The sequence below is a fragment of the Solanum verrucosum genome, unplaced genomic scaffold, assembly GCF_900185275.1.
Source record: "Solanum verrucosum unplaced genomic scaffold, falcon-dt-bn FXZP01000103.1, whole genome shotgun sequence".
Taxonomy (NCBI): domain Eukaryota; kingdom Viridiplantae; phylum Streptophyta; class Magnoliopsida; order Solanales; family Solanaceae; genus Solanum; species Solanum verrucosum.
Window position 1 is genome coordinate 7,154,411 of NW_026020048.1, and position 22,071 is coordinate 7,176,481.

The window sequence follows — 22,071 nt, forward strand, 5'->3', positions numbered from 1 at the left end:
TAATATGAAATAAGGTGTCAAAAAAATATAAAAAATGGATTGAACCTAATCGTACTGAATCGATTTATATCATTTTTTCAATAAAATCGTGAAATTTTATTTAAGTGTATAACGTCCCGAACAATTGGGATGGTCTTTTTAATTTATAATAAAAAATTTTAAAAATCCGAATCGAACCGAATAACTTTACATGTGAATATATTTCATATATTAACAATATGTTGAACTTAATATATAAATATATTTTATAAAAAAATTCAAATATAAATATAACCTAGGTCCTGGATACTATAATAGATACTTAATCAAACAATACGGCAAAACATATTGAAGCACTCCTATTAAATGTTTAAGATCAAGTTGTAAAACTACTAAAATTGTCCTAATTCTTTATACAATCTTACTAAATAAGTTTTTTTTTTTTTTTAAATGCACAGTGCACTATCACAAAACTATTCTAAAAATACAATATTTATTAATCAAACTTTAATTCAATGAATAAAATTAAATTAAACATAAGTTGTAGTGTTTGTAGCTAAGTTCAATTAATGTCATAGTGGTTAGTCTAGTCCACTCAATATAATGATGATCTTTTTTTCCCATTAAACATTAATTTGAATGAAATAGTAATAGATTTGGTGAATATAAATAGTATGTTAAGAATTCATTTGAAGTAAAAATAAATTTTATATTGACGAGATTAATCGCTATATGAGATATACATGGTTTAAAAAGTAACGATATGAATTATAAATTTTATTTACATATGAAATAAATGGCTAGTACATATATATAAATTAAATATGGGTTATTTATACAAAATATAAATTTGTGGGTCAATTTTTATATTTGAAAAATCTCAAATCATGATTTGAAATTCCCAAATCACGATTTTTGGAGAATTTGAGATTTCATCTCATGAATAAAATCATGAGATGATATTACTATGACATCGCAAGTCCAAACGCTTACTAAAAATTAGTCAAAAGTCAGGAGTTAGAATTTCTAATTTTTTATTTTTTGGCTTATAAGTCATAAGTCAAAAGTCAATCCAAACAAACTCTTAACGTGGAAGATGTGACGTAAATTTGATGAATGTTTAGTTTTAAATTGTTGGTGTAATATACCACAAATACAATAAATTACAGTTGAAATAAAATGAACAAAAATGTATGAACAAATTTTTAGGTTGAGGCACGGATATCTCGCCCTCTTTAAGGAGATTCAAGCCCACTGTGACATAATATACACCAATCCAGCAGTATCATTCTTGGCTTGTCCCCTCCAGGATACAACAGTCCAACAATGTGTACAACTCAAGCAACTTCGGATTAGTTGAAGAGTCCAAAGCTCCACAAAAAGAACACCTTCTTCAACATATAAATACTCTCTTTTGTATAGTGAATATAGTTGAAAACTTATAATATTTTCTATGTCTCAACTCTCTCTTTCACTACTCTAACCTCAATATAAACTCAATAAAATACTATTCATTTTTTTTTACTCCATCTTTTCTTGTTTATCTCTTGTTGTTTCTACTTCTACCCAACACAAAGGATCCTTACAATGAATAGGAAGATAGTGGGTAGTAAATTTGCCAAATGAATGACCCAAATGTTACATAACATACAAGACATAAAGATAGAAGAGGAAATACATAAAATCCCCCTCAAACTTGTCCGTAAAACTCACTTTAGCACTCTAACTTTACGGATGTTTAAGTACCCCCTTAAAGAACTTTCAAGTGAATTAAATACCACCTTATACATACAATACCAACTTCGTGGTTGGGAGGTGATATACACGCACCCGCATTAGCGCCACCTCAGTGACACGTTGTGACAACATGTCAGATGGTGAAAAAAATTAATTTAATTTTCTTTTTTCCTTTTCCATGTCATTTTTTGCTTTTAGTTTTTATTTTTTTTCTTCTTCCTTATACTCTGTTCTCATTTTCACTGTTACACATCTTCTTCATCGTTCCATCTTCTTCATTACAATACTAAAATTAAAAGTTCGCTAGGGTTGAACACTAGCACATACAACATGATTTTCTAATAATTTGACGAATATTGTTTGTCAAACAGAGAAATAAAGCTATACATATATTATCACCATTGAAGCTGAAGTTGCTAGAGCTTCAACGGCAACTGACGATGAATACTTCAACAACAATTGTCGGAGTCATTGTTATTATATTAGGCTTAAGATTGACAGATCTGAAGGTTTTCAAACCTTTTATCGTGGTTTCCGAAAAAATGAGAACACATAAAAAGAAAGAAAAGAAAATAGGAGAAATGGAAGAAAGCCAAGGAAACGAGTATGGCTGGCGTTTTGTCCAAGTCACCGACGTGGTGTAATTTTTTTATGAGGTCGGGTGGTTTCACGGCACCTGGTCTCTCATGGAGCAGTGATGAGCGAGCAACAAGAGGGGCGACGGTGATGTCCTTCAAGATTGAGCAATATTGAATTCGCCGGTGTGTAATCGTCATCAAGAATTTTTTCCGTCGAGGGAATAGAAAGAGAGTTAAAACAATTTGAGAGAAAGAGGAGATGAAACAGGGAGTCATTGAATGAAGACAAAGTGGGACCACTTGTTTTTTTTTTGTTTTTTTTGCTATTTATGCGCCTATTTTTTTTTTAATTTGCCACGTCAGCCATTAAGGTGTTCTTTAATTCACTTATAAGTAGTTTAAGGGGGTATTTAAATGCATGTGAAGTTATAGTGCTAAAGTAAGTTTTGATGACAAGTTTGAGGGGGATTTTATGTATTTCCTCAAGATAGAATAATGGGTAAAATGAAGAGTTGTTGATTACATAAGTTACCAAAAAACAAATGACCACTTTCTTCCACAATTGATGAGAGTAAAGAGACACAAATATAATGTCCACCAATAGACATAACATGATATATAATATGACATATAATATATTTTTATTAATATTAAAATGACATACCAACATAAATTTATAATATACAATAATATATAACAAATACAATAATCATTTTTAAAAATTTAAAGCATGATTTAAGGAACCATAGAAAACAAAACTTCTAGTATCCTTTTACAAGTAGAAATAATGCAAAGGTATTACGAGAGACAAATCAACTTTAACATTTTAACTTGCAAAGAGTAAAAGAATCACAAATCTTTAAAATGTATTACTATCATGTTATGAAATTTACCTCTCTAAAATAAATAATCAATAAATTATTAGTATTATAATTAAAATATAATTCCTTTGTGAACAAAATGATATACTTTCAAATAACAAAATAATTAAATATGATAAATTTTAAGACATGGAACAAAAATACAAAAATCGATGATAAGTGAAGATGTAAAATTCAATTATGTATTTTTTTTAAGTGTTAAATGATATTCATCTTCACAATATTCTCAAATAAGTAGTAAATAAATAGTAATAATGTGACTTCTTATCAGAGTTACTTCCAATTTTTTTATTTCTATAGATGAAAGAAATTAGTAAGGAACACTCACTTATTAAAGAATTATGAGAATCAATAGTGTTGATTAAAAAATTTGACATACAATTTGTATAATAATTAGTGGGCAAACCCCGAATACTGAATATGAAGAGCATTTAGAATATATTATCGAGCATTTGCAATATAAACCTCTCAAAACTAAACTGTACCCGCAGAGCCTCAAGACATTTTACTAGTGCCTCACCCGAGGTGAGTGGGAAAACAAATTCCAAAGCTGCTTACCTTGAGTGACATGTTTAAGGCCAAATCAACTCAATTTACTATGATTAAATAATTTAATACCCATATGATATAGTATGCATTAGTTTACGCTAGAGAAAAGACATAAAGTCACCACTAAAGTTGTCCCGAATTTTCAAAAAGACACCTTAACTTTGCGGGCGTCTTATTATCCCATAAAAATATTGAATATCTTTGTAAAATGACCATTTTGACTCATTTTCTCAATATGTTTGTGACCACGCACATGATGCGCGTGAAGGTACTTTTTTGCTGTAAAAAACCAATTGAAAAGTGCCACATTTCAATTATTTTCTTTATTAATTATTTACCTCATCATTTTTATTTTATTTTAGTTAAAACAGGACCAAAGGTCCACTTTATTTCAACTGGAAACAGAGCCCAAGTCTAAAATGAAACAAAGAAAAAACAGAAAAACGCAAAGACAACAAAATTAAAAAAAGAAAAGCACAGACAAAGCCCTAAACACCTCATCATTTATATTCATCATCTTCTCCAAATTGGGCTACAATTGCCTCAAATGTGTTGAACTTAGTTAATGGGAGAGCACGTAAACACTAGCTCGAGCAAATATCATTAACACAAACTTGGGAAAAATCATTATTCACAAATAGAATCACAATATACTATCTATAATAGATGCTTTAACAAGGAATAACTCATTAAATTGAAACATCTCAAAAGAATTTCAAACAAGTAATACCAAGTTTAAATCTCCATTAATTAATCAGAAACAGTAACTTTAACATAAAAAGTAACAAACAATTCAAATCGAAGCGGTAAGAACAACTTCTCCACCATTTTCTTTAATCTTCTTCTCTGCGTTCTTCGACATCAACTTAGCCTTCACAACAGCAGGTTAATCACCTTTGCCTAAAATCTTGAAGTACCCAAGCTGGATAATCTCAATCAATGGAGCAATACCCTTATTTGACAGTATTTGTTCTTCACCTCTTGAGGAAGGAGAGACCATAAATGTGGCAATAAAATTAAAAGGGGTCAAAATGGGTGAAAATCACGGGCAGTTTTATTGATGAGATAATGGATCAAAATGATGTATTTACAAAGGTATATAATATTTTTGTGGGGTAATAAAATACCCACAAAATTAAGATATTTATTTTAAAATTTGAAACAATTTTAATAGTGATTTTATGTATCACTTCCAAATAGCAGAAGGAGTAATGCAAAAAATCACGGCACAAAATCCACCTACTGACAAGTGCTTTTGGCCTTTCCCTCCACTTTGAAATCCACTCAATACCCTGGGCATCAACGCTCTCCCGGCTCTCACCCTCGCTATTTTCGTTTCCCCTTTTCGTTGTCGGAGGATGATAAGCACTACTATCAGAGGACGTTATGAAGGCGGCGTAAGGGAGGCCGTTACCACCGTCACTGTTCACGGCGGCGCCGTTAAGTTAAATGGTAACGTGACCGAGGCCACCTTCGTCAATGGCTCCTCCTTAGAAGGTCTTTCTTTCTCCCTAGAAAAACCTGGCTCTTTCCTTATCGACTTTGACGTCCCCAAACAGGTTTGGTATTTCTCAGTTTCAATTTGTTTATCAATTTTAGCTTATCTAAAGTCCATTACACTAGTTCCCTTCTAGTTTTCAGTTAAAATTGATATACTTTGGAAACAAAATGAAAAGTAGGATAAGTTGCGATTCTCCTTGTATCAAAATTGTGGGGAAAAAAAGCGTACATATAAATGTTAGTCAGATTATACTTGGTCTGGAATCTCGATAAGTGAGGAGTGCTATTTTATTAATAGAAGATGATGAGATTTGTTCTATTTTCTATAGGATGTGCGTTTCCAATTTATGAATAATATGAGGGTTATGGAGAAGCCTTTGAACTTTACCTATACTCATTGGAGGGGAGACAACAGAACTGTAGTGGATGGGACACTGGCGATTGACTCATCTAACAAGTTATCAGCTAATTATGGGTTTGATTCTGGTAACTGCAAGTTAGGGTATAGTTATGTGCACAAAGGCTTGACTACCTTCGAGCCAAGCTATGATTTTGCCAAAAATTCGTGGGATGTTGCTTTGTCACAGCGGGTGGACGAGGACAATGTGGTCAAGGCTTCATATCAAAGTTCAAGCAAGGTTTTGGGGCTGGAATGGTGTAAGAGTCCAATTTCAAGTGGAGGATTTAAGGTATTATACTGTTTCAATTTTGACTCGTGCACTGTGCAGTGTAGTAATAATGGATGTGGTTCTGTTCTCTTATTTTGAATTGATCAGATTTAATCTGTTTAGGTTCCTTTCAAGTTGAATTCTCAAGCACGATATTCTTAAGACCAAATGAAGATGAATAGTTTCTTGAATTTGATTATTTCCCAGTCATATTTCATTTTCTAGCTAAAATGGTTTTTTTGGTTACAAAATTGAAAATCTTTCAGGCTTAGCAATCCCATCTTGAAGTTGTGGCCTGATCTTTAAAAGATTTAGTTTCAAATATCAATTTAATGTGGAACTAGATATACACTTAAATCGAACTAGCCTAGAATTAAACTAAAATAAAAAGTCTCTTTATATCAACCACGTGCGCTTTAGGGGGAATTACCATCCTACTGAAAGTTTCCCCAAAATGCATAGCCTAAAGTATATTTCTGTACAACAATTCCTTGGCCATCCAGTCTCTACAAAATTATTTTCTAAAATTACTACAACGTATTTCGGATGGTAATAATTTAGTTCTGTTTCCTTTTGCAACTCGACAGAGTAATTTATTTGTCTTACCCCATCTAATCTGTTGCTTAGACTCCTTACGTATGCTGCAGCATAAATAAAATAGTTCATTTGTTTTGACTGTGTTAGTAAGTATAAGATTTGATGTAAGATTAATGATATCACTCATCACCAGCTACATTTGAAGAATATTGCGCTTATGTCCACAGTCACATCAAGTTTGTTAATGCTCTGCAGGAACCCTCACATGATTTTCCTTTGGATGAATGTAAAGGAATTAATGGACCATTAACTTCTTTTTTGGATATGTTAACCTACACCTCTTACCCTAACCAACCCTCTCTGCAAGAGTCATCGGAGGTGCATCCCAACTTTGCTTCCTTGGTGACTCAACTCCCAACCTTGACGCCTGATGGTTGTTTTCACTTAAGCCGTCCATCTCTTGTCAAGGTTGTAGTCTGTCTTTGTTTGACTGATTATCAAGTAGGGAAATTAGAAGGCAAACAAACCTCATAGTTTGCATCATACCACCAATTTGCACCTAATGCTTTGTTCTGCCCCGAGAAGTAATTTCATAAATATACCAGCATTACATTTGATTGAAATCAGCTTTTTATGGTATTGATATGGTTAACTTGACTTGGTGGTGTTTGTAATATGCTTATCTTCTATTCACTATGTAATTGTATAAATATGAAGTAGAATCTGCATACACTAAGACTTCTGCTTTAACTATAGTTGTGTTAATTGCATATTAATTTTCATTTCTTTGGAATTCCGTAACTAATGTGTGGATTGTCTTTTTGTCTACTAGATCTCTGCGTCTGTGAATTTGGCAGAAGAATCAAAGTTTCCAACATTAAGTGTTGATAGTAGGTTGCATGTTGAACTGTAGCTTGATGATATGACTCTCGAGATTTATACTTCAGGTGCAACATATGGCCAGCTTTGTGACACACATTTACATTTGAATACGCCTCTTCACAAATGACACAGCACCTCTCTTTTGAGCATATTGTTACATGTTTTATGAACTTAGGTTGGGAAATGATATACTTTTATGCAGTGGAACTACATCTAGCTCTCCTTATTTGTTGGTGCTACTTATTACTCGCCAGGAATTCAGTTTCTGTTCGAACATGGCCAAATCAATCTGAAATACATTGATGCTGTGCATTGACCAAATTAAATCAAAGAGTAGAACTTATTTGAAAATATTCTAGTAACTAAGGCAAACAAGTTGAAATGAATGGAGTGATAATGGTGGTAAGTGAAGGTGGCTTTGTGTATTACATGTTTTTTTTTTTTTGAGAATGGTAAAGTTGTATTCATCAGCAATGAGGGTATGCTGGCAACCAAACAAAAATAAAAAATAAAATTCAAAGGCCAAGTAGTCATGATTACAAAGAGCCTAGGAAATCTACTACCTGATCTACTTCATATATACCCTCTTCTTTACACCAAAAAAATAGAGTATTAATGCAGTTTTCTTTAACTTTCTGCATTGAGTTAGTAATATTCTTAAAGCACCTATTGTTTTTTTCCTTCCAAATTGACCACCATATGCAAGATGGAACTAGATTCCATCATTTTTTCTGTGTTTTACTCCCCCCTCTTCTCATCCAACAGTTTAGTAGGTCAGCAGTATGCTCAGGCACCACCCAAGGATCTTGAATAATGCTTTGAAACATATACCATATCTGGGAAGTCACTCTACAGTGAAGGAACAAATGATTGTTTGTTTCCTCCTTCTCATGGCAAAAGAAGCACCTAGAAACAATCTGAAATCCTCTTTTTTTCAGTCTCTCCTGAGTCAGTGTGAAACACTTTATCTTGGTTGGGGTGTTGGATTTCCAAATTTGTTTCCAAGGTCCAAAAATGCCCCCCGGGTATGTTGCCAGGTCTCTTTTTGTACATTCTTCCAACAGAAAATTCCCCATCTCTTTTGTGTATTACATGTTTCATGCCTGGTTAAACTATTTAAAGATAAATAGTTTCATGCTAAACCACCAGTTAATGTTGTGATTACAATGTCGGTGATATGGCGACATGTTCAACATGAGGGAGAAGAACAAAGCAATGGATCAACATGACATTCAGTAAAACTCTATATTAAGTTCATAAAGGTCATAAACAATGGGAGGTCCCAAGTTAGAACTCACATCTTTATGATAAACAAGAGAAATTCAATGATCTAAAAGTCCTCTAAGTAATGGAAATGAGTATAAACACTTCAAGCTAACAAAATCGTCCGAAAACATCCACCTATAAAGTCAAACTAGTCTTATTGGACTCTATTATCAGGGGCTTCAGCTTTAGCCAAACCAAGCTCCTCCTCTAACTTGGTCCAATCTTTTACCAAGTTAGGAGGGAACTTCTTCTTCACAGTCCTACTCATCCCTTTTGCATCTTTCAACTTTGATTTCTTCACCAACCCTTCCACCAAATACTTGAGTGTATTGAAATCTGGGATCTTTTGAACTTTCACACTCTCCTTGAACACCTTATAACCCGTCTCAAACCTTCCCTTCTTACACAAATAAAAGATTAAAGTCTTAAAAGTTGCAGCATTTGGATTGCACCTGTTTTTCTCCAGATCATCATAAACCTTCTGTGCCTCATCCATCAATTCATTCCTACAATAACAAGTCATCAAGTAATTGTAGCTAATCGTATCAGGTTTTAATCCAGCATCGCTCATTTCCTCAATTAAGGCTTTCACCCCCTCCGGATCACCACCCTGAATGTTCATAATCTTCACATTGTATGCACCAACATCTGGACCACACCCTCTGTTCACCATCTCGTTCCATACCTTCTCCGCCTCATCACTCTTCCCTTTCTTGTAGAATGAATGTAGTATAGTAGTGAAAGTAACAGTTGTGATCTCCACACCTTTCTCCTCCATCTCCTTGAGTCTTTCCATTGCCATTTCCGGCGACCCCATTTCACAATATGACCTAATCAGTATACCGTACGACACTTTATCAGGTAAAAATCCATACTTCACTGGAATTTCATCAAACAGCTGGGGGACACGATCATATAGTTTTGAGCGCACACAAGCTGATAAAAGCACATTGAAGGAAATAGCTGATCTGGGGGTGCCTAAATCATCCATCTGATGATAAATTTTGAGTGCGTGATCAAACATGCCGGCGACTCCATATGAACGGATTATGGATGAAAGAAAAGGCTCTTGGGTAATTTTGGGGCTATTCTTGTGAGATTCGAGGAAATTTTCGATGTCGGAGAAACGGTTTGACTTAGCGAGGCGCTTGACTGTGAATTCTTGTGCATAGCGGGAGGACAGAGGGGAAACGTAACGATCAGAAACGGAGGAGTAAATCTCTAACGCTTTATCAGGGTCGTGCTCGGCTTTGAGCTTTGATTTTGCTTTGGAGATAGAGATGGTGGAAGTTGAAGAGGCGGCGACAACGGCAGCGGCGGTGGTTGTGAGGTGGCGTGCCTGGCGCAAAGCGATGGAAGAAGACATTTCTCCTAGGGTTTTAGGTTGAAATGGAGTAGGGTTTAAGGAGGCGTTCGAAGGCTTTCACTTTGACAGTTAAAGTGGTCAATACAAGTTCATTGGGAAAATTACCAAAATCATGTCTTTCTTTGTTAGCCGATCTTTGTTTTAATTGTATTTAAGTCATAATAATTTTAAAGCATTTTAAAAATGTTTAGATAAATTGAAAAAGTATTTGATTTTAAACAAAAATAATAAAAATAAATCAAACTTGATAATTTATAAGTCAAAAGACAATCTAAACTCTTAAATTAGATACGTTACTTTCTCAAAAATTTAATTTCTAATAATGTTTTACTTTTGGTTTATAGCCGAATGTACTTTATATGTTGAATATATTGTGACATCTTTTTTATCTTACTCATGACAACACAAATTTTAAAAAAGTTTAAAATAAATGCTAAACAACTAACAAATGTTAGAAAACCAGCAAAAATGTATCAATATTTTAAATAAGAAGAACGGTTAATGTTTAGTTGAAATAAGAGAAACGACTACACATTTTAAAAATTTCCAAGATTTTCTTACTTATATAAAAAATCACCTCTTCCTCGCCTCCTCCATCGCTTCCATCCCATCCTCTTCTTATTCCTTCACCTCCGAGCACCCAATGGAAATTGAATGTTTATAACTTAAAGAGTAATTGACCACAACAATCACAATTTTATTTTGTCTTTTAAAATAGTTAGTTTTCATAGTCATTTGATTTTGCCTAATTAGTTTTCATGGTCTCTTCAATCAAAAATATAATTTATGTTATTTATTTAAGGAAAAATTGTACTATGAAATAACAAACTATTAATTCAAATTAAATGTTACAGTCATAGTTTATTTTATTGTAATTCGCAACAAACATCTTTTTTTTTTGTCATCTGATTCGATATACAATTAACCATTTTCAGTATACAATTAGTCATTTTATACATTTCGGTATAAAATGCATTTTTGTTTGTATAAAGCGAGAGAAAATTGTATGTACAAATATAAATACATATATTTTCATCCTATACACTTATAATTATACAAATACAAATCTTATAATACAAATTACAATGTATAACTGAATTTATACAAAACAGAGCAATTTGTACAAAATTGGATGTTTGTAGCGAATTATACAAATCAAAAGCTCCATAGCAAACATAAATTTTGCTATGGAGCGCAATAATGCAAACTATAGTTATAACATACAAATATAATTTTAATAATGATGAAACAATTACAAATTTTTAGAAAAGAAACATTTAAAAAATTATAATTATTTAGACTCAACTCATCCTAAATCCGACCAAATATTTAACTCAATCCTTACAATTCTGATTTTACTTCATTATTTTAATTTTCCTTGTGGGTAATGATGTTATAATCATGTCCCTTATTTAATTTTTCTTATACTAGAAAAAGGACAAATATACCCCCGAACTTTTGTAAATGGTATCTAAATATCTCTCGTTATACTTTTAGAACGTTGATGCCCCTACCGTCTAATTTTTGGAGCGTGTATACCCTTTGGACTAACGGAGGGACACGTGTCATGATCTTAATAACCTATCAAAAATTTATTTAATTTTTATTTCCAATTAAATAATCCAACCCGAATAATTAAAAACCCACCCAAATAAATCCCATTTTCTCATTTTTTTTTCTAGTTCCAATAACCATACACCCCAAGAACAGATACCCAACACCACTGTTGCAACTCCATCTTCTCCGGCGAAGCTCCATATACAAAACCACCTCTAATTGCTATTAAACTCAACCTCCCTTGCTCTAGAGACACTCCAGCGAAATCAGTGAGGTAGCGACCCTTCATCCACCATGAAACCTGACCACCACTCACCCATCTCTCCCTCACTGCTGCTCCAACAATTCCGGCGAATCAAACCAGCGACCTCCGGTGAATCGAACCAGCAAACTCCGGCGAATCGAACTAGCAAACTCCAACGAATCAAACCAGCGACCTTTGAATGGATTTATAATCACAAAACAAAACTCAATAACTTTTTTCGATGCTGAAATTTTGAAAAATAAAGATTGTAGGGTTGAAAACCAAGAAAATAGATCTGTGAAAATCAAAAATCAACAATACATTCAGCAGCCTCAGGGAAAGCATCACATACTGCTATGACCTTTTGGAACACTTCCGGCATTTTTCAAGCGACAATTGGTACTGGTATTCGTACCAGACCGAAGCTTCCTAGTTTGATTGGCAATTCAAGGATTACTCAGCTTTCCTTCATGAATTTCCATTTCCAAGGAATTTAATGCTAACACGGCTTTAGAAAACTTTGAATTTTACTTTATGATTAGTTCTTGATCTCCTTCTCTTGATAACTTGGTTATAATTTCGGAGCGGGTCTTAAATTACTTGGGTGGGTTTTTAATTATCCGGGTCAATTTTTTAATTGAAAATAAAAATTAAATACGTTTTGGATAGGTTGTTAAGATCGTGACACGTGTCCCTCCGTTAGTCCAAAGGGTATACACGGTCCAAAAATTAGACGGTAGGGGCATCAACGTTCTAAAAGTATAACGAGGGGTATTTAGATACCATTTACGAAAGTTCGGGGGTATATTTGTCCTTTTTCCCTAGTTCTTTTAACCTTTTTTTATTTTATTATTGAGCTCTTCTTTAATCAGACCCCCAAAGCTCTTAAATCATCAGCTCCAACTAATAAACCCTAAACCCTTCCTCCACCATTATTACTTGGAGTTGAAGTTTCACTTTTCCATCCAAAAAATTGCAGAGATGGATTTGGACTTCGACGGTCCAAGTAAAGTCCCGAGCAGGCAAGCTCGTTTTGTTCCCAAGAATTCCAAATTGAAGCCCCAACCCAAAAGTGAAACACTGCCATTGAAGGTAGATTCAGATATTTCGACTAAAAAGGAAGAATTGGTATCACAACCCCCTCTAAGAGATCATATAGCGAAAAACGGAGAGGCAACGGTTGAGGACGACGTTCCATTGAATGGAGAGACGACGGGAAACGACCTTGCAGAAGAACAAGTCACAATGGAAACTGATAGCGATCGAGATGAAGTTGTCCGTGAAGTTGACGTGTGGCTTACCCCTTCCGCCAATGAGGTAAATTTTCATGATTCAATATACGGTTGCTTATTTGTTGAATTTGCAAATTTTTCTATTTGTGAAGTATATTTTCTTTTCTTTTTCAGTTCTATGTACTCCAATATCCGTTGAGATCCGAATGGCGTCCCTATGGATTGGATGAAAAATGCCAAGACGTGAGTTACAACTGCTTTTAAAGTTTTCCTTTGAACAAATTGGTCATTGTTATGTGATTATACTAAAGGCAGGAATGGATTGGCTGGTTTTAAATGATCAGTTTGGATGTCTGAAATCAATTTTTTTTTTTATCATTTTGCAGGTGAGGTTGAGACCTTCAACGGCAGAAATGGAAGTTGATTTGGCAATAGATTTTGATTCTAAGAATTTCGACAGAGACTCTGTACATGCAGCAACGATAAAAAAGCAGGTTCTTTTAGATATATGGGAGCTAGACTTAATGTTTTTCCTCTTCTTAAATCAGCAACAAAGACAAAAAAAAGGAACTAGGTGATTTCTTTTTATTTTTAAGCCTTGTGCAGTAGTTACCCGGTACATTTGTTGGCAGGGGCTGATTTACTTAGTCGGAAAAATCCATACTAAAAGCATTGCAGCTCACTTGGTCTGGCGCTACTGTTGCGAACTTGAGTTTCCTAGTTTTATACCCTGCAGCCTTCAGCTTTTCTTTTCAAATATTTTCGCCTCATCATATATACATACTCAAAAAGATACTTTATCCAGTTCAAAGTTCCAACCGTGGACCTCTTGGGAGTTATAAATGCTTTGAACCATTTAGTCCAGGTTAACATATATAGCATCTTATACAATAAGAAATTAATGTTGTAGCAGAATTATAGATTAAAAAAGAATGTCTCTTTCCTTTTGTTTGGCAACTCTTTAATTTAGCATGTTTAAAACCACAAAATTAAAGGACATTTTAGTACCTTCTACATATTCTTAGTTTAAGACTACAAGATTCAAAACTCTTTATTTCTTAAACTCTGTGCCAAGTCAAAACTAGACAAACAAATTAAAATGGAGGGAGTATTACATTTCTCTCCATTTCTCCACCTTAAATTCCATTTGTAATACCATCTGTTTTGGGCTTACTCCTTTCCCTTAATAGACGTGTGTATACAAACAAAGGCAGACCCATGTGGAACGTAGGGAGGGGGGTCATGGGATCATGTTGAACTCAGTTTCTTTTTAGTCGACATATATACCTTAAGAATCGAGTATATATTTGATTGTTCTCCCTGATACACAAAAGTGATCCAGGACACGGACCGAGTCTGCGCTTAAGTTTTGTTTTTCTGATTGATTACCCTGGTTCGATTCCTATCTTTAGCATAACCTTATATTATATTTGTTTTTGATTAATAAAGAGGGACCCTGTCAAAGTTAGAATCTAATATTAGGAGCAGTGTTTGGACAGTGAAAGGCGATAAAAGGCGACAAGGGTCTGCAAGGTGACAAAGGTATGCCTTCACCACAAGGCGAGGCGAGTGGTGTGGCACTTGCCTTTTTGAAGTGCGACCCAATTAATACTAAAAAATTAAAATATTTAATTGCATATATAAATAATCAAAATCTCAATAGCATTAATATATTAGCAAATATTTCAATTCAAAAACTGGAAATAGATAGGACATACTAAAAGTCTTGAACTTGAATAAGAAAAAAACAGAACGAAAGTCAAAACAATGAGTAAAAAAATAGAGGTAGAAGCTATGTTTCTCGGACTCTTTCAAAATGTCGACGGGTGCATGTCGGATCCTCCAAAAATAGTGTATTTTTGAAGGATCCGACACGGGTGCAGCATCATTTTTGGACAGTCCGAGCAACTTAGGGTAGAAGTGACTCTGAAGTTTGAAGAAGAAGGATAAAGAAACAGAGGAAGAAGAAAATTGAAGAAGAAAAGAAGAAATATGTATTGGTTGGCTGGTCGCTCAAGGAGTCTAGTCGAAAACCCTAAAATTATCTTTTAACTTTTATTTAAACCCTAAATTGGCCGCCTTTTAAAAGAAAATACAAAAGGCGATGCCTTTCTCGCCATGGCATCACCTTTTGAAGATCACCTCGCTACAAAGCTAAAAGGCGATGAAGGGTCGCCTCTTTCCATTGCGACAAGGCGATCACCTTTCACAACACTGAATTTAGGAGGAGTCGAGTTTCAATTTCGTTTTCTTTAAGCCTCAATTTTCTTAACAAAAGAGGCTTGAAAAGTTGCAAAAGAAATGTTTAGAGCAAGAGTCGATCCTACACCCTTTACAAAGCAAATGAGGTGCTGGAACAAGAATACACTTTGTTAAGTTATATCATTTTTGCTTAATATATCCACTTCTTTTCAATCAAGTGGTGTCGCGTTCAACATGCATTCGCCTAACTTCATGGTTGTAACTTTGTTGTTAGGTGTAGGATAAGGAGGTTTTATTTTGAGAACTTTGACATTTAGATTCTGGAAACTCTGCACTTGATATTTGTTCCCTTAGCAGGAATTACAGTTCTAATTGTTTGACCCAGAATCTGATTGGTTCCGAGTTTCCAGATTGTTTCTACAAAATGGGTGCCATTATCTACTTGTGCTGACTTTGCTGTTGGGATCCTCATTGGTGATAAGGTAAATTATTTGTTGTTGATGGCTTAAATGCATATTTAACTTCTGGTCTCGTGGAGTTCTGATTGACTAAAAGTTAGTCTTCCACAGGTTTCGTATGTGCTTATGTGTGTTCCGCTTTTGTCCTTTTTTCTATTATAAAAAAAACTAATTTGGACTAGAACAATGTCGGCGGCTACTCTCTCAACCTCAAATGTAATCAAGTCAATTTTTTATGAGCTTCAAGTTGAAGCAAATTATTCGCTGTCTGCTGTCAAATCTAACTCAACCGTTACCTATGGAGTTGGAAACTGTTATAATAACTCTGGCTCTCTTATTTAGCCCAAGTTCTGCCACTTAGTATTAAAAAATTGTTAAGTCCTTCTAGTTATATTCTTCTGTTTCTTATGTACATTGGTATGAGAAACTTCAACTAAAATCTCTAAGTTTGCTGAAAACTATTTGAAGCTCATTGCTGCAGTCAAAAGAAAAAATATACTGTAAATATGCTTTTCACTTTTCAGTACAACCTATGTACTGTTCTTGTCAATATACACAAATGTTACCTTCTCAAAAAATATTAACAAAATAAGTATCAAAGCTTATTAATGTTCTCAATAGTCACACTCTTGCTTCCTGTTTGTTATGCAGTTACACCTCAATCCTGTTCATGCAGTTGTACAGCTCCGACCATCACTGCAGCATCGTAAGGAAAGTGAGTTGAAGAACCTTACCACCAGCAATGATGAAAAAAGTTGTGAAAACGAAGACGTCAAGGAGAAAAAGCCTGTGGGTCCATCAAAGAAGCAGGTTCATTCATGATTTGCTATTTGATGCCAGCTCCTAAGCTCAGCTTACTAGCACTTAAAATATCATATGTCAAGGCTTTTCCCCTTCTCCGATTAACTTCACTTTTTGAGCCGAGGGTCTATCGGGAACGACCTCTCTACCCATAAAGGTAGGGGTTAGGTCTGTGTACATCTTAGTTCTTACCCGTCCCCAAACCCCACTTGTGGGATTACACTGGGGTATGTAGTTGTAGTATGTCAAGGACTTCTCGGTTCCTGATTTACTAGCTTTGCCACAATTTTGGATAAATATTGATAAAGGGAATGCCTAAAGATTAGTCTTCTATGAATATACACAATGTTACCTTCTCAAAAAAAAAAAGAAGATTAGTCTTTTATGGTTAAGCACTTTCTGCTATTTCCAAGACTTCTTTTCTACTATGGTGAACTTCACACCCTTACCCAGGACTCGGGAGCCCAGTATCTGCCTTTCCACTTTGCCTCACTTGGTGACCTGAGTCAACCCTAACCTTATTGTTGGAGGTGAATGATCTCTTGCAACTAGGAGGCTATCCCTCCCCTGATGCTGTTCAAACTTTTCGTATAAGTGCTTTACCGTTTCTTTGATGTATTCTTGAAACATGCACCATTTGTGCAGAACAAACCTCCTGGGAACTACAAGGATGTTGGAGAGGTATGAACACCTCAAAATTTCCGCTTCAGTATTAGCTAATAACTCTTCATATTGTTCATTAGCTTGAGTGGCTGCCGATTTTTCATCTACTATTTTGGATTTGACGTTTCTGTTGCAAGTGTTTTCTATTTATATTTACTCAAGAGCAGTTAACTTTCTCCATGCAGTTGCCAATATCATTTCAAACAGTTTCATTAATGCAGATCCTTCTGAAGTTATTGATATCTATTTCATTTCCTGTTTTAGCATTGGTTACATCTAAAATACCATGGGACTAGGAGTGACATTTCAGCCAGACATCTTCAGAAAATGGCCATAGAGGGAGGCTCCCCAGTACCATTTTCAATGATCCCGTATGTATCTGCTAATATGGTTGATTTTTCTTCGCTTGAGCGATATATATTTTTTGCAAACTGCTTATGTTGAGGACAATTAAAAGACACATTTCCTGCCTCAGAGCATACATTTATCTACTCTCATTCTTTTTGATGAACTAAGGGTAATTCACTAAAAAGCATCCAGAAGATGCAAGCAGAAAATTACAAGAGAGGGAGATAGTGCCTGCTCATAGCCTCATACCACTACATACCCAGTGTTATCCCACAGAGATAGTGCCTGCTCATAGACACACTAAAACACTATTCTATCACTAAGGAGTAGAGAACAACAACAACATACCCAGTGTAGACCAAAAATTGAATACAACTAGTTACAGGGGCCTGATTGAGCCAACTAAACAAATTCAGTAAGCATTTTTCTTTGAGTTCATGAGTAGGAGTTGAAATCTCATCAAAACATCTATGATTCCTTTCATTCCCGATGTACCAAAAAACAGCAGCAGGCACTGTTTCCTAAACACCAGCTTTCATATGCTTCTTGATGCTGTTAGGCTTGACCCAGGTTAGTCAACAACAACAACAACAAATCCAGTGTAATCCCACAAGTGGTGTCTGTGGAGGGTAGTGTGTACGCAAACCTTACACCCATACCTTGAGAATATAGACTGTTTTCGATAGGCCCTTTGCTCTAAGAAATATGTAAAAGAAGCCAAAACAACAGCAAGATAATACAATAATCGAGGCTAATGATAGTAATAAAAATACTAAAATACATGAATAATATTTGCTAACCTTCTACTCTAATTGACCCAGGCTAGTCCAAGAATAGAAAAGAACATGCTCCAAATATCATATGCTACAGAACGATACAAAAAAAGATGTCTTAACACTTTCAGAATCCAAATTGCACATCTACTCTCATTTTTATTCTAATACCAGTTTTTTTCGTGCAAATTTGATACACAGGGGTGATTATCTGAACGCCATTTGTCCTGCAAGGCCAACTGACATTGACAGATTAAGAAATCTTAGAACAAGGTACTGCAGACACTTTAGTTGGTCCTTCACATCTATTGTTTTGATATTGAAAGGTCTGGAGGTGCTGCTAAGGACAAAAAGAAAATTTTATGTACATCTATGATCATAGAGCTGTCTTCTTCTTTTTTTTTTTCTTTTTTTTGAGGACAAGGGAAACCCGCAGCCGCTACCCTTTGGGTGCGCATAGGGTAAAACCCCCGCTCCTATGCAATAGCCCGCAAACAACATAGTAGAGGTAACCCACACTAGGCAAGCCCGGTGCGACGAGCTCGACCAAACCCTTGCTTTCGCTGGCAAGGGGTTTCGAACTTGAGACCTCCAACATGGAAGTCCCAAGCCCAAACCACTGAGCCACCCTGAAGGGTATAGCTGTCTTCTTCTTTGCTATGTGGCGTTATCATCCTCTTGTATTGTTGGACCATTCCACTAACTGCAAATTATCATCTTCTTTTTCAAAGAAATTGCATGTTACTGTAACTATTTCCTTATCTCCCCCTTTCATTTTATTTATTTAATCTCTTTTTGCTTTCTGTACAATGTTGAGTAGAGATTTTGATGATCTTTAATTACTTGTTCATAATCTAGTTTTTAGTTAGCAATTGACTTGTCTTTGGTTGATGGACTGGTAATTTCCTACAATGTCAGAGATTAGATTCACATAGTAGCTTAAGCCTAGTCGCAACGTCGATGAATGTAATTCTGATTGACTAAAGTTGTAGATCAAAATGAAAGGAGAACTTTTTTCTAAGATGGGGAAAAATCTCTCTAGTGGCGGATCCAGATTTTTCACTACAGGGGTTCAAAAAATAAAAATGTAGTACTTGAGATTTGAACTTGGAACCTCAAGGTGAATTTTGAACCCCCTCAACCACTAAGCCAACCTCCATCTTATATTTAGGAGGTTCAAAATCTATATACATACATAAAAATTTTAAAATACCTAAATGGTGTCAATTTTTAGCCGAGGGGGTTTCGGTGAACCCTCTAGATCCACCATGACAGGAATGCTTCTGCTGGCTTGGACTCAGGGTAGAAAGGAGAATTTCACTAACAGATCAAGTTCAACAAAAATTTGTGGAGGGGATTTCTAAGAATGCAGCATTGGGAGGTTTAGCTAATCTTTGGCGATGTGTGAAGTCAAAAGCGGGACAAAAAATCTCTAGTCTACTGGGGCTATGAAGATTTTGATACTAACACCATGAAGTGGTAGGCTAAGCAGTAAAAGGAGAGAACTCAAGACTTGAATTGCGAGGCAAAATTAAAGCGTGCATTTTACTGAAGAAAATTGAATCAAGACAGTAAAATTTTAAAAAAGTTTTACTTGTAAAGATAAAATAACTATAAACACAAACAACTATATGGACAAATCAAAGCAGACAGATGTCCTGACTTTGAGTTTCACAACCACCACTATGAAAATAAAATTCACGTGCTTGACCCATGGAAAATAATAAGACCTGCACGTTAGGGGTGTGTTGTAAGCATGATTAAATAAATAAGAGTATGCTTTGTTAAACGGCCTAAACTTTTAGATGAGGTGTTCACTCACTCCAACATATATTCTATAGTATATGCAGGAAGCATTGTTGTCCCTGGTTTATAAAAAAATGTGTTCCGGAGTTAATTTTGGCATTGTGGTGGTAGGTGGGTGTGGGGGAGAGGGAGAGTAGGTTTAAGGCTTAAAAGCTTTGTTGCTTTCTTGGTTTGTCATTGTAATAAATATGAGCAGTATGAAATGCAAGGATACATTATGCTTTGTTTTTGCTAGAGAACCTAATCTTCCAGAAAGTGGTTTTTATTCTTGATGTTCTAGCAATGAAATAAATAAGAAAACATGGTCTTGCTTCTTTCTAGTTTTGGAGTAATTGGCAGATCTACAAAAATCTTCGGGGCAGTTTTATGTGATAAATCTTATTTCCATTTCTTTTTTTCATCACTTCATGAGGCCAAGGACAGGAGTGGACTGTTGTTCCAGGATATGCTCTTGGATACATTTTCATCATGTTACTTGGCCAAACTTGCACCTCAATGGTCATCTTATCCTTGGTGTTCTACCTTTGTCATCTATCAAATTGATTTCTTTTCATTTAAAAAGAACCTTGTCCTTAATAGCTATCAGTACCCTTCGGGGTGGCCCAGTGGTTTGGGCTTGGGACTTTCATGTTGGAGGTCTCAAGTTCGAAACTCCTTGCCAGCGAAAGCAAGGGGTTTGCCTTCTGGGTCAAGCTCGTCACACCGGGCTTGCCTAGTGTGGGTTACCTCTCCTATGTGGTTTGCGAGCTATTGCATAGGAGCGGGGGTTTTACCCTGTGCGCACCCAAAGGGTAGCGGCTGCGGGTTTCCCTTGTCATCAAAAAAAAAAAATAGCTATCAGTTGTTAAAGTTGATCCTTAGAATTAATTATTATTGACTGGTGTGACTTATATTCATTGTAGGTGTGCTGATATAGTTAAATATAAATATGCAGCCTATGACTTGAATTGCTTATTTTCTTTCTCTAGCCAGAAGTTTGCTGTTTCTTCCATTCAGTATCCCAGCCACGTGGAATAGATAGCCGTTCTTGATATGCCATGTTTCTCAACTATCTTAAATTAACATTCTTTCCCAGTCATTATATGCTCCTAACTTGTAAGTTGCCTAATGGATGGTTTTCAGGCTGTCTCAGAAACCTTTTGAAGAACGTGTTAGAACTTGGCTTCTTCAGGTTTGTACCCTACTATTTGGATTTTGCGTTGCTTTTATATTTCTATTCCTGCAAGGCTGCAACAAAGTTTGTTTAGATGGCCCCATGGTGCTTATAACTCATTACGGCAGCACATTTCTAAATATGAATTCTTTTCACAACAGGGACCTCCCATTCATCGTTTTGATGCTCTAAAGCACCTAGCGCCAGATAATCCTATTGATGAGATCTTGGAAGTCCTCAAAAGTTGCGCACAATTAGTTCAAGGATTGTGGGTTCCAAAAAGTTCATTAGTCTATGACACAAACAATGGAGTTGAAGTTTTAGCGAGGAATTTTGTTCTTTATGAGTTTACCAAGAATACCCTAATTAAGAAGTCAGTGTTTGGCAGGAGGCCTGAATTCCTTAAAGCTGCAACACCAGTTCTAAAATCATTAGCTGTTGAGAGGCCTGACCTGGATGATTGGAAGCTCAAAGAGCTTCCTGACAAGAAATTTGAAGACCTTTATGGTAATGTTGTAAGAGAGCAGCAAGCTATCTGGGAGTCCATGGGGAAACAGATCAATGATATTATGCATGGAGGAAGAAACAGGCCTGCTATGAAGAAACAGGCTTAAATAGATCAATGATGTTGTAAGAGAGCAGCAAGCTAAGGGGGTCGTTTGATCATGCAATATGAAATCATGATTTGATATCATAATATGAAATAAGGTGTCAAAAAAATATAAAAAACCGATCGAGCAGGTAACAAAAAAAATTGATTACGACAAATGTGAAAAGTCACCAGAGAGCAAGCTAATCATGTAGAGAAAACTATACATGATATTTTTTTTCGTGGAACTGCTCTTTGTTTTAGCTATCAACCTAATCCTAGAATAGGGAATGATCCTCTGC

General features: G+C 35.3%; 3 protein-coding genes across 3 annotated transcripts; 2 read left to right on the plus strand and 1 right to left on the minus strand.

Annotated features, from left to right (window-relative positions):
- The first annotated feature begins 4,984 nt into the window (after positions 1–4,984).
- On the plus strand, positions 4,985–7,495 carry LOC125822411 (outer envelope pore protein 24, chloroplastic-like). The gene is made up of 3 exons (XM_049501805.1): positions 4,985–5,283; positions 5,554–5,913; positions 7,262–7,495. The coding sequence occupies exons 1-3, from the start codon at positions 5,083–5,085 to the stop codon at positions 7,340–7,342; spliced, it is 642 nt and encodes a 213-aa protein (XP_049357762.1). The 5' UTR covers positions 4,985–5,082; the 3' UTR covers positions 7,343–7,495.
- Positions 7,496–8,617: 1,122 nt separating this feature from the next.
- LOC125822675 (pentatricopeptide repeat-containing protein At4g36680, mitochondrial-like) lies at positions 8,618–9,943 on the minus strand. Its single transcript, XM_049502106.1, has one exon. It carries the CDS (start codon positions 9,941–9,943, stop codon positions 8,732–8,734), a length of 1,212 nt encoding a protein of 403 aa, XP_049358063.1. The 3' UTR covers positions 8,618–8,731.
- A 2,679-nt stretch (positions 9,944–12,622) lies between these two features.
- LOC125822043 (uncharacterized) lies at positions 12,623–21,794 on the plus strand. The gene is made up of 10 exons (XM_049501419.1): positions 12,623–13,061; positions 13,151–13,219; positions 13,363–13,470; positions 15,589–15,660; positions 16,288–16,446; positions 17,083–17,118; positions 17,365–17,471; positions 18,423–18,494; positions 21,150–21,198; positions 21,342–21,794. The coding sequence occupies exons 1-10, from the start codon at positions 12,726–12,728 to the stop codon at positions 21,792–21,794; spliced, it is 1,461 nt and encodes a 486-aa protein (XP_049357376.1). The 5' UTR covers positions 12,623–12,725.
- The last annotated feature ends 277 nt before the right edge of the window (positions 21,795–22,071 follow it).

What these genes read in the sequence shown, in the direction of transcription:
- LOC125822043 (XM_049501419.1), top strand. Translation starts at nt 12,726, where the DNA reads ATGGATTTGGACTTCGACGGTCCAAGTAAAGTCCCGAGCAGGCAAGCT. An exon ending in GGATCCTCATTGGTGATAAG is followed by an intron (nt 15,661 to 16,287) that starts GTAAATTATTTG and finishes TTTGTTATGCAG; the next exon opens with TTACACCTCAATCCTGTTCA. An exon ending in ACTACAAGGATGTTGGAGAG is followed by an intron (nt 17,119 to 17,364) that starts GTATGAACACCT and finishes TTCCTGTTTTAG; the next exon opens with CATTGGTTACATCTAAAATA.
- LOC125822675 (XM_049502106.1), bottom strand. Translation starts at nt 9,943, where the DNA reads ATGTCTTCTTCCATCGCTTTGCGCCAGGCACGCCACCTCACAACCACC.
- LOC125822411 (XM_049501805.1), top strand. Translation starts at nt 5,083, where the DNA reads ATGATAAGCACTACTATCAGAGGACGTTATGAAGGCGGCGTAAGGGAG. An exon ending in ACTTTGACGTCCCCAAACAG is followed by an intron (nt 5,284 to 5,553) that starts GTTTGGTATTTC and finishes TATTTTCTATAG; the next exon opens with GATGTGCGTTTCCAATTTAT. An exon ending in TTTCAAGTGGAGGATTTAAG is followed by an intron (nt 5,914 to 7,261) that starts GTATTATACTGT and finishes TTTGTCTACTAG; the next exon opens with ATCTCTGCGTCTGTGAATTT.